Source organism: Anoplolepis gracilipes, unplaced genomic scaffold, assembly GCF_047496725.1.
Source record: "Anoplolepis gracilipes unplaced genomic scaffold, ASM4749672v1 Contig18, whole genome shotgun sequence".
NCBI lineage: Eukaryota > Metazoa > Arthropoda > Insecta > Hymenoptera > Formicidae > Anoplolepis > Anoplolepis gracilipes.
Window position 1 is genome coordinate 1,371,050 of NW_027328669.1, and position 12,629 is coordinate 1,383,678.

The 12,629-nt window shown below is 35.3% G+C and overlaps 1 protein-coding gene across 4 annotated transcripts in view; it reads right to left on the minus strand.

The window, feature by feature from the left end:
* Positions 1-273: 273 nt before the first annotated feature.
* Positions 274-12,629, minus strand: part of LOC140675700 (cytochrome P450 4C1-like) — a 147,315-nt gene continuing 134,959 nt past the window's right edge. For all 4 annotated transcript variants that reach the window (XM_072910327.1, XM_072910328.1, XM_072910326.1 and 1 more), the window contains 3 exons: positions 2,935-3,103; positions 1,304-1,483; positions 274-1,246 (listed from right to left, as the gene is read on the minus strand). In XM_072910327.1, coding sequence (XP_072766428.1) covers positions 1,086-1,246; positions 1,304-1,483; positions 2,935-3,103 — 510 coding nt within the window. In that variant the 3' untranslated portion in view covers positions 274-1,085. The remainder of the gene's footprint in view (positions 1,247-1,303; positions 1,484-2,934; positions 3,104-12,629) is intronic.

Genomic DNA, 12,629 nt, shown 5'->3' on the forward strand with positions numbered 1-12,629 from the left:
AATGGTGTTTACCATGTTACATCTAATCTAACCAGTAAATATCGATACTCTTTAAAATTTTGTAACATTGATTCCCATTGAATTTAACTCGCTAATTATCGACTAATGTGAAATATTATTTCCTATTATTTTTACATAATAAACTAATTCTTTTTGTTAAATAAATGTTCTTGTACTAATTATAAATTAACAACATTGTAGATCACTTGATAAGGAAGGTCGAAATGAAGGTCGAAACGTTGTGAAGTGTAATTTTGATGTAATAAATGCCAGTTTGGTCGAGAGTAAAGTGTTGAGTTTATTATTTGGAATTTCATTCTGGCGACACTGATCTCCTTGAAGTTATAATAAATAAATTTGTTTTTTACAAAAGAGTAAACATATAATAGTAGATGTTAAACATTTAATTACAGTTTTTGACAACAACTACGTACAAGTTAGTACTAAAAAAATATTACAAAATATCTTGTAATACAATTTTAACTCTTATCTATTTAAATCTTATGTATTGTTATCATATTTAAAAATTCCTTCTTTTAACATTTATAACTATAGTCTCGACCTTAATCTCTTCAATGGCATGCAGAATTTTACTATTGTATTTGTGTTCCTATAGGCAAAAAAAAGTGATCGAATTTGAAAGATTCCTGATGTCTAAGAACTTTTCAGCGACTTCAAGCGGACTTAATATGACTTCTAAAAAATTAAAATCTATTTAATTGTTATCAAATAGATTTTGCTTTCTTAGCCGCATATTAGAGTCACCATTTTGAAATTGGATATTGTTTATCTCGAATTCGTATTCAGCGATTCCAAAACCCGTAGATAAAACTCTTAGAAATTTTCACTATAATCAAATAGATTTTGACTTTTTGGTCGCCATATTAGATCCGTTATTTTTGAATTTTAAAACTTTGACCTCGAATTTGTATTTAGCGACTGACCAAAAAACTCTTGGGTACTATGTTTTATAAAAATTGGATCAGTCAGTCGTAAAATAAACGATGTGTGCCATATGGTATCAATGCTCACAGAAACACGAACAATTTCTGCGCTATATGCCGTTGAAGTTGTCCAAGCAACATTTACTGAATAGGAATAAAGTTGAGACGTATTGGATGAGCAGGACGAGTCACCAGATCAATCCGTATTTGAAGATTCTTCAAATAATCGAGAGGTTCCAGATAAAAGTTATGCAGCAACGGAGCAATTATAGCTTTCAATTCCAACATAGCAAATCTTTGACCTAAAATTTAAAAATTTATTAATTGTAATAGAAAAGACTAGAATATCATGCTTTTACCTATGCAATTTCGTGAGCCTGCGCTGAATGGAACATATGAGTAAGAGTGACGACCTCGGGTTTTCTCAGGCAAAAATCTATCAGGGTCGAAGATATCTGGATTTGGCCAAAAATTAGGATCTCTATGAACTTCATAAATATGAAGATCTACTGTTGTTCCTGAAGGTACTACATATGAGCCTTAAAAATATTAAAACAATAAATCTTGATATTAAACATTAATAAATAATAATTTAATTAAATCAAATTAAATAAATATATAAATTTCATATAAAAAAGGAATTTATTCTTTTATCTCAATTTTTCTTAGATGTTCGTAATTACCTCTTTCTATCTACATACATCGATCTTTTTTGACAAACCATTTTATTAAGAAGGATTTCGAAGTATCCGTCTGTTTTTAATCTAACTTTTACAGTTTGTAAAGGGGGGCTAATACATATCTAAAATATTAGATGTAGATAGTCAGTCATTTAACAGTCATTAATAGAAAATGATATTAGTGTCCGTTATATATTAGTAAGATTAAATTTCGAAGCGGAATGTGGCAGCATGGAGACATCTGCCTACCAAGCCGCAAATCCCAGATCCCAGTTCAATCCTACTGCTGTTGTATTTAAAAAATTTTTTTTATTATAAAATAACAGAAAATTAACATACTAAAATAGAAAATAATATACGAAACATCTGTTCGAAGAATGCATTCTTCATGTTTATCTCATTTTGTTGTGAGCTAGCAAAGGGAACAGTTTCAGATGTCGCCACACTCTGTTTCAAAATTTTATCTTATCTCATTGGTATATAATGGACATTAAAATCATTTTATATTAATTAATTACTATTAAATGACTAATCTACACCTAATATATATTTTAAGTATGTATTAGGGATATGTATTCAGGGAGCTTTACCCTATAAAGTACCCTGTAAAGTTAGATTAAAACTGAGACGGACGCTTCGCGACCTTTCCTTTCCATTATTTTCTATTTTTTTAATTCTATGACGTTTTAATTTCTTTATAAATAATATGTCTTTTTAAATATCTTTCTCTTATTGTTTAATCTTTGACCTTAACATTTGTATATTATTTTCGTGATATTTACATATAAAAAATGTTTAATAACTTTCATAATATGCAATTTATTGTATAATTAATTTAAGTATTGCGTAACATCTCTGCGACAGTCCACTAAAGAAACTTTCAAAAGTGCATCAAAACGTATAAGAAATTAATATACAATATTATTTTGATATTTAATTAAATATGTGTACACGTACTATCAACTGCTATCTTTACGTTATCTCGGTTTATTGATTTTTTTATAGTTTTTTATTATTTATTATTAAGTTTGTACAAGATAATATTAGATTTATTATTTATATTATTTATACCTCGTGTTATTGTACATTATATTATTTGTAATAAATTTTAAATTTAATGTTTTATTATAAAATTTTATTTTTAAAAATGTTTAATTGAAATATTAATATATACATATATAGTATAATTGAATTTTCCTATGGTAATTATTTTTTAATGCTTATTTTCCTATGGTAATCATTTTTTAATGCTTATTTTTTAAATGTCGAGTTCTTGAATATGTACAAATGCTTAAAGCTTTCTTACGTACTTAGTGTCGTATCTGCCGAGAGCGTTCGTGATATGAAAGGTACACTAGGATATAATCGTAAAGCTTCCTTTAAGCATCTTTCAAGATATGGCAGATTTTGTAATAAAGACATAGTAAAATTGCCCCCATTTTCTTGTAGTGCAGCGTTAACTTCATTTCTGACACGATCCTAAAACATGAAAAATATTATGCATATTATACAATGTATTCAACAAAAATCATTTACACATTTTGTGTATAATTTAATTTTCTTTAAATAAAAACTCTATAATAAAAAAATGTAAAATACAGATGTTAAAATACAGATCTGAATTAAAATATAGATAATTTTTAAAATACAAATTATTAAAACAAGCTATTTCTGTAAATCAAGAGAAATAAAAATTTAATCACAGTTTTTAAGGCCTAATAACTAAATGTTTTCAAAAACATTCGGTAAATATTGACAATAACGGATCCAGACTCGATTACCTTGACCTTGACATATGTTGTCAAGGACACCCTCCTGACTGACCCTCAGAAGGTTTTAGCCGTCGCTCGTTATTTATTAAAAAGTTATTAACAAATAAAGAATAGAAAATATAGCAGCTATTTTAAATATTAAGAGACATAAACGAGTAATATTGATATAAAACTGATACATATATGAACAAAAATAATTTAGAGTAGTGAATCGTTGCTATATAGAAGTTTTTTATTATAAATACAAAATTTTCTTTACTTTAATCACAAACACAAAGAATTAAATACAATTATTTTCATAACACACACACACACACACACACACACACATACCCTCACACACGGCGGGTGCAAGGGGGGACTTTCGGCCCTCCCCCTCCCGCACCCACCTCGTCCACCACGCTTCGCGTAAAAGGATACAAACCCAAGTGAACTTTGTTTTGTCTTGCAACGTACATTGTACGTACGTTACACGTACGTTGCAAGATAATGCAAAGTTCACTTTTACGCGAAGCGTGGTAGACGAGGTGGGTGCGGGAGGGGGAGGGCCAAAAGTCCCCCCTTGCACCCGCCGTGTGTGAAGGTATGTGTGTGTGTGTGTGTGTGCGTATGTGTGTTATGAAAATAATTGTATTTAATTCTTTGTGTTTGTGATTAAAGTAAAGAAAATTTTGTATTTATAATAAAAAACTTCTATATAGCAACGATTCACTACTCTAAATTATTTTTGTTCATATATGTATCAGTTCCTGTGTGCGTGCGTGCGTGCGTGCGTGCGTGCGTGTGTGTGTGTGTGTGTGTGTGGCCACAGCGAAAAAGTATGAGTTAAGTGTACTTGTCGATCATATAGTATGCGGATACAATGTATCCTTGCTAATGTAAACACGGAGACGATTCATACGAAAACCTAAACACGCAGATATCACGAGTATATATATATTTCTTAGTTATTTCTCTATATAATAACATGTACTATAATAAATATATTTCATTATATATATTTGATTTTCTGATTATTTATATTTGTATAATTTTTTAAACTTTTTTTGTTAATATCTTTTTAATAAAAAACGAGCGACGGCTAAAACCTTCTGAAAGTTACTCAGGAGGGTGACCTTGATAACATATGTCAAGGTGATCGAGATTGGGTCCGTTATTGTCAATATTTACTAAAAATTCTGGAGATATATTTTGTTCGCTTAACATAAATATGTATTATATTCAATATTATATTAAGTAAAGCATGCCGCTTTTTTCCAGTTTAACGTTCTTTTCATATGTTCTGTTTTCTATGTTTTTTATATTTTATTCTATTCTTTCTTTATCCTATTCTCTATTCTATCTATATTTTTTAGAAATATAAAAAAATTGGGTAAATATGCATAAGTACTACTCTATAAGTAAAAACTCAAATTTTTTTATTGTAATCAACAAAACTAGTGCGAAGAGAGTATGAACAAGTGTTTTTACGAAGGCGCGTCTTTCTAAAGAAGTTATGACGATGGAGAATACTAATATTCAATTTCGATATATGCGAATTTCAAGTACTAATAAATTTGATTTTTATTCGCATAGAATAATATAAATATGAACGAGGGAATATTTTCATAACACACACACACACACACACACACACACACACACACGGCGGGGGGTGCGGAAGGGAGGCCTTCGGCCCCCCTTACACCTCCTCGCCTGTGTGTGTGTATTTGTGTCTGTATGAAACTATCTAATATACATTATTTTTTTCTTTTTTATCAACTTTTTTTGAAGATCCTATGAATGATGATAAATAAATTTATTTATGTATTTTTTAAATTTAAAACTTATAAAAAGACTTGCGCCTTCGTAAAAACACTTGTACGTACTATCTTCGCACTAGTTTTGTTGATTACAATAAAAAAAATTTGAGTTTTCTTTGGAGTAGTACTTAAGCATATTTATCAAAAATTATTCCCTTTAACATTATATTAAAATTATATATATATTATTATATATAATTTTGCTATATATAATATAACATTGAAAACATTTTTCTACATTTCTTCTTGACGCAAGAGACCACTGCTCGCGGTTTCCGTTGAGCAATAAAATGTTATTTATCCATTTATAAAATATTATTTAAGGTAAAAGTGCATAAAAGGTAATACATCTCCGATTTTCTTGCTACTTACATATATTGTTCGGGGAGCTGTTCTGAGTAATTCTCCGCAAGAATTAAGTGGGGGACGGCATTGGTTTAGGAGATATAACAAAATGAAATTTCATACTTTTCATGCTATTCCTTCGGTTTTATAAACTGATAATACCAACAGTGAGGTTTGTTTACGTCCTTATAATGTGTGTGACACGGAAAAAGTTTTTGTTTACATTATTTGAGGGATATCTATACTGTTGAATGAACCACTTGATATTAATTTTTATTAATGATATATATTTTCATAACGAATATATACATACACATACACACACGGGGGGAGGGGTGCAAGGGAGGTCTTCGGCCTCCCTTCCGCACCCACCCCGTCCAACTCGCTTCGCGTGGAAAGTTGCAAACCCATGTGAACTTTGCTTTGTCTTGCAACGTATATTTCCGAAGCAAAGTGGACGGGGTAGGTGCGGGAGGAGGGCCGAAGGCCCCCCTTGCAGCCCCCCCCGTGTGTGTGTGTGTGTGTGTGTGTGTGTGTGTGTGTGTGTGTATGTTATGAAAATATTGAAAATATATATCATTAATAAAAGTTAATATCAAGTGGTTCATTCGACAGAGAATCGCATGTTAAATAAATAAATTTGCAGTAATACGTTGAACTTTGACAACATATGTGTCGCATACATTAATAGGACGTAAACAAACCTCACTGTTGGTATTATCAGTTTATAAAACCGAAGGAACAGCATGAAAAAAATGAAATTTCATTTTGTTATATCTCCTAAACCAATACCGTCCCCCACTTAATTCTTGCGGGGAATTACTCAGAACACCCCTCCCTACAATATATTTAAGTAGAAATAAAACCCGTGAGGTGTTACCTTTTATGCACTTTTACCTTATTTAGATATTATTTGAATATTGTTTATTTAAATATTTTAATCATTAAATTTTATTAACGTGTATGATTTTTAAGAAAAAAACTTACATATTGGCCAAAAGTGGATTTTTATTATTTTTATTTTTTATATTCTTTATTTCTTTAATTGTTTTTCATCTTTTATATACGCATGAAATTGCAATATAATTATATAAGAGATTGAAATATAACTTATAATTTTTTTACGATATAATAAATAAATAAAAATGAGTCAAGCCGCTGATATAATTCTCACAATTTCAAGCTCGAACGTCAGATGTCAAGCGTTAGCTATAGAGCAAAAAAAAGAGGCAGTGCATTGTATGTCTGCGCTCTTCTATTAGTAATGTTGCCCGAGCACCAAGCGGCACACGTACATGGTTCTTTCATTTGTGTGTGTACGTCCCAGCAGCGTGCAGCGTCTCAAAAATAGTATCACCGTAGGTGATTACGCTACGATCAACCGCTTGCTACACGCGATGTATGTAAGAACACATACACGCGCGCGCGCACACACACGCGCATACACACACACACACGCACGCACGCACGCACGCACACACGCACGCACGCACGCACGCACGCACGCACGCACGCACGCAAAAGAGATATAAATTCGATCGTGTAACCCCCATGTAGTATGTACCGGAGGATCCCAGTTGTGCATAGACCGATGGACACAACCAATCATATCAACCGATGCTTAGAGTCACCAGCATGATTAGCCAATTAAACCAGTTTGTGTCCAATCGGTCAGTGTGCGACTGGGCTTCACTCGTATGGTACATCTCGGATAACGCTAATGCCGGCGGTATTGTAATTTTCAAACCTCATAACTCGACAAATACTTAATAAAAAAGTATTTTATTATATTGTTTTAGAAAGCTCTTGAAATAAGCTACAATAATATGCAATTATATATAGGGGTCCTATTTAAGAAATAGAGGGTAATATTAGTAGATACAGAGAGTTCTAACTCAGGGATCTGAGGGGGGTGAGGTAAGCGGAGGAACCGCTTACCTCACCCCCTAGTACTGATGTGTCCGTGGGTGGAGGAGGGGGGGTACCAAATGCCCCCGGATTGAGGGGAAGAAGGGGTACTGCACATGATTCTGCAGGTGGAGGATGGTGGAGGGAGTGTCCTCTCCGACTGATAGTGGAGGCCTGATAGAGAGAGAGAGGAATGTCAACTGTTATAGGTAAATTATTTCCTCCTCTGTTTACCCAAAATATATATTTGCAGTAAATAATTAGATTAATAATAATAAATATATATAAATTTTTTATAATATCCCCACGGTAACGACGCGGTAGGTATTCGCAACGTGGAAGAGAGAGACGGTGCTATAGGCGTTTGCAACGCGATAGAGAGAGAGAGACGGTGCGATAGGCGTTCGCAACGTGGTAGAGAGAGACGGTGCGATAGGCGTTCGCAACGTGGTAGAGAGAGACGGTGCTATAGGTGTTTTATATGGCGTAGGACAAGGAGAGTATGATGTGGTGTAAGAAGGAAAGCGCTGTAGGACAAGGAGTGCATGATGATAAGAAAAGGAGAGCATGATGGTAGGAAAAGGAGATATGGGTGCGAGAGAAAGAATAGAGAGGAAGGGAGTATCATGTCTCATCTACATCAGCATTTTTCAGCATCTTTAGCAGAATGAATGACGATCCAACTATACACAGGATACGTTTTATAAAGAATAGGCGAAGAAAGAAATAATAAAAATCAGTAATAAAAAAGACAACTGTCGCTCTACACAGCATTCCATACAGATAATTATAATAAAACAATTATTGAATCACGATACAATCAAATAAACATTAAACAGACATGTATCGAACATTTATCAACATCGATTGAAACATCGATCCAACCATGTTTGAACCACAATCATACATCAAATAAACATCAAACAAACATCTATCGAACCGCGATGAACATCGATCCAACCATGTTTGAACCACTATCGTACATCAAACGAACGTCGATCAACATCAAACGAACCTCAACCAACATTAAAAACGAACCATAATCGGTTCGTAATCAGCTGTCATTGGTCGATAAATCGACTACTTGTTTAAAGATATTAAATATTCCACGTCTATTGTCTGCTAAAAATGCAGACTAACAGAAAAATGCATTACGTACTGCAATATAATATTTACCACACAAATATATACAAGGCTAAGATATATGTATAATACTTGCTACGAGGAGAGGATAAAAAAAGATAATAATGCATATGTATTGACAATAGTTTATTATAAATATGGATTGATCAAACCTTTATAATGATGATTCGACCACCAATTGAATATTTTGAATACATTTTGTAAAGCACAATTTTTATATGTTTATTGCAACGCATAGTAGTTTCGAATTTATTTTCAATCGCGTCCAATTTAAATAATATTCTATTTAACTTTCCTTAATTAGATTACGGCGAGAATAAGACTGCTTTCTTTTTGCTGCTGCGATAGTTTCGATAGCCTTTTCGTTGACTAATGAGATGGGGATTTTGGCCTATGCTGTTGCTCTCTCTCTCTCGCTCATGTAATACCGATTGTTCCGGTGATCCGGTATGTGATTCTCAAATTTCGTTTACAGAAGATTCGGCCGTTGGTTGATAAGACGAGCGTTCCTGCTCGGTTTAAGAGCGCCTTATAACTTCATATAATATTCAGCATACAATTTTGGTTGTAATATAGATTTTTCTTGTATCGCAAGTTTTAACATTGAAGGGGATAATTGCTGATTCATGTAATTTTACGTACTACGTTCGTTAGAGGATTGTATTCGACAACGCGATCACGCAAAATGAGATAATAAGCGGTAGTGTTTGCCGGCACATTTTCCTTACAATCAAATTTTAATCTTACGTCTATGGTAGCATTTTTCACCGATTCGTTTTGTCGAGAACAATCGATGATCACAAACGGACTGTAAAGTAAAAACAGTGAGACGGTGAGACTCGGTTCGAGGTACTCGTATCCGTAATAGTTTTTGCAGAAACGCGCGTACGTGTCGTATAGAATCGACCATCTGTTTTTATCGAAATCTAGATTCATGTCGTCGTACGGATAACATTCCGAGTTCAGATAGAGTTTCACGTTTGTTAATTTGCAATCGTCGAATTTACTCATATCTTCGGGCATAACATTCTTCCGGCCTGTCTGCAGAGCAAAAATAACGTATCGTGGTTTCTCCAGCTGAGTCGCGGTCTTAATGGCCCACGAATGCTTGATTGTACGCTGCAACAGCGGAAACTCGTACAGATCCCACAAGCGAAAACCCATGCTGAGGTAGCGTCCGCTTTCCAGAGCGCGCAGCATAGACAGCTTCTTATTTTCACTCAACAGCACATGTGGCATTCGCCATTGTATTTTGAATATGTTGATCACAGGCTCCACCGTCGAAGCTCCAGACAATTGTTGTCATTGCACGATCGTATTAAGATCAACTCGTGACGAGCGTTAATTACTATGCGTCTGTAATCCTCGTAAAATCCCAGTAACATGTAAAGCAGTACGCAAAAAATAAAGTGTCCATTCACAATAGTTGGATCACTCCAGCCAGCATTTCTCATAATCACGCTTTTATCGGATGATATTGTTATTGAGTATAGTTTTTGAGCATATTTGTTATTCCCACGTTTCTGTTGCGATCAATCTCCACTCCATTGCGTTCGTATCGAATCTCATCAAACATGAATGCGACGCAATTATTTTGCAGTACCACATTAGATCCGTCAGTTGGATTGTTTATCTTCAATTCTTCCTCGATGTATAAGAAAATCTCGTACAGCAATGTATACAGATCCTGTTGTTGTATGGGTATTCTTATCTCGTCACTGTATCCGAACGTTGTATTGACGAATGGGTTGTAGGCGTGAGTCTTAATCTTGACGATGCGATCGTCAAAGATTGGCCCGTCCGCGATGTTGAGAATGTCAGTCATCATTCAAATGTTTCGCACCACGAATCCCAAAGATTGTAAAAACGCAAAGTTTGATGCGTTCAATTTCTTTTTCTTAGTGCCGGATGATTGGATATTAACACATCTCGATGTTGTTGTCGCTGGCGTCGTAAAGATTGTGTTGTCTCTCACGTCTTTCGATCCGTTCAACACGAGCATTACACACTAATTTTGCCGCCGTCGTACATGCACTCTAATGGTGATCTCTTCTCCTCGAAAATCGAATAATCGTCCTTCCTGGTCGACAACGCATAACGTTAAATCCGTAATGCTCCGCACGATGAATCGGTAAGTAAATGATGTGCGCCGGTGTTTCGGATATCTTATATCCTGGTGGTACCCTCGGTGAAAATTCGTGTATCGTATGGACGAGTTTGCCGTTGTTGTACGCACCCGCGGCCACATTACATTCGATGCGGATAATGTTCACGTTGATAATGTTAATCGGCACGTCCGACTAGTACCATTTTCACAGTATACCGTTCGAGAATCCTAGCAGCAATCCAATGTTGTTAGGTTTGCTAAATTTTATTCTGTAGGCGCATTTGATCTCGCTTCTCATCGTATTGTAATTAGCGCGGAGCACTATCAGCCATTCTCCATCCTCAAAGTCATTGTCATCAGTGTGTTTTTTATCACCATCACGAACTGTGTGTTGCGAACGTTTTCGTGAAATTTTTTTTTCAAAAATTCATGTATCGTTTGCAGCTCGTACGATCCCTTGGGAATCGTAATTTCCGCATCGTCTTTGCCAAAGTAAAATTTATTACTCGAGGAATTCACGTTCGATATCGTGTGATAACTCTCAAAATCCGTTAGACCGAGCTCGTACTCACCGTCGCTTAAATCTACGGTGGGAAAGTAGTTTGCCGCGAGAACGCTGCTCTTTCCAGTCAGCGTGAATATCAAAGACATGTTGACCAAACTGTTTAACGAAAACTAAGTTAAATAGCGCAATGTATGTCTTTAAATTCGTGTGTATCGACCGCTCGGAGAAACTGCAAGCACAATTGTCCGCAGATGCTTTGATTATAAGTTTGATAGGATATGTGATTATATTCTATTTTTGTCACATATAAATATTCCATCAATTCATTCGGCGATCGAAGATTGCCAAAACTTAAAATATATAGCGCGATTCCCCCTCTTTGCATACGCTACCCAGTGAGTACTCGAGCCTTTAGCGTTATCCAAATTTATGATACCGCTTTCGTTTCAATATATACCACCGATCGGTAATGAGTCACGCATAAAAACACCTCTAAAATACGGAATGTGCATACGTTTTGCTAGTTGCAGTAATTGTATATTGGTAGTTGCGTCCTCTGGTATTTTTAGCGTCTCTTTGACGTTTTTTTCTTCTTTCTCATTGAGACTCCTCGTCCGTATTTGTATGGCGCGAGATACAATCCGCGACCTTCCATTGCGCGATTGTGACGTAGTATCTCTTGAAACTGACGTGTAGCTTTTCCGTCGTTCACCATCTTTGCTACACCAGCCGCTCCACCAATCAAAGATCCGAGAGTGCCCAACACTGGTAGAATCGGTAATACGCCCCTGCGTTTCGCTACCGGAAGTATTCGTTTTTTCGTAATCTTTTTCTTCGTCGACGACTTCTTCATCCCCATACTCATTTTCGTCTTTGCTTTCATGAACGTCCAAACGGCCGTGGCGACTGCTCTTTCACCAAAATTCGAATCTTTCGCGGTATTACGTTCTCGCGCCCTCGCAGCTAGTATACGATCCGCTACGTGTCGTTCGCCGAGGTCGTTGCTTCGCGAGTAAGCTAAATCGTGTTCACGACACGCGGCGTCCAATGGATTGATGCCTCGATCACCTGTAGCCAATCATTTTTGTAAACGAGTTCCCGGTCCGCAAAACTGATATCCAGGAATATATAATTCGATAGTAAGTGCATTTATCGCACGATTCAACAGACCACTGCCTCTTACAGTTCTCGCTGACATTCGTAACAATCTTTTATCATCAGCGCTGGACCGTCAATGTGCGTTTGTTGCCACGGTCGATTGTAATGTTCGAAACAGCGACGATAGGTCTGAATCTCCGAATCCGCCTTTATTTATTCCGGAAGTTTGTTCCACAGACGCTCCACGTAACGACCAAACTGTTGCAATAAAATAATCATTAGTATATATCGTAATTGTTCTGAGGTAAGGTTGAGAATATCACTG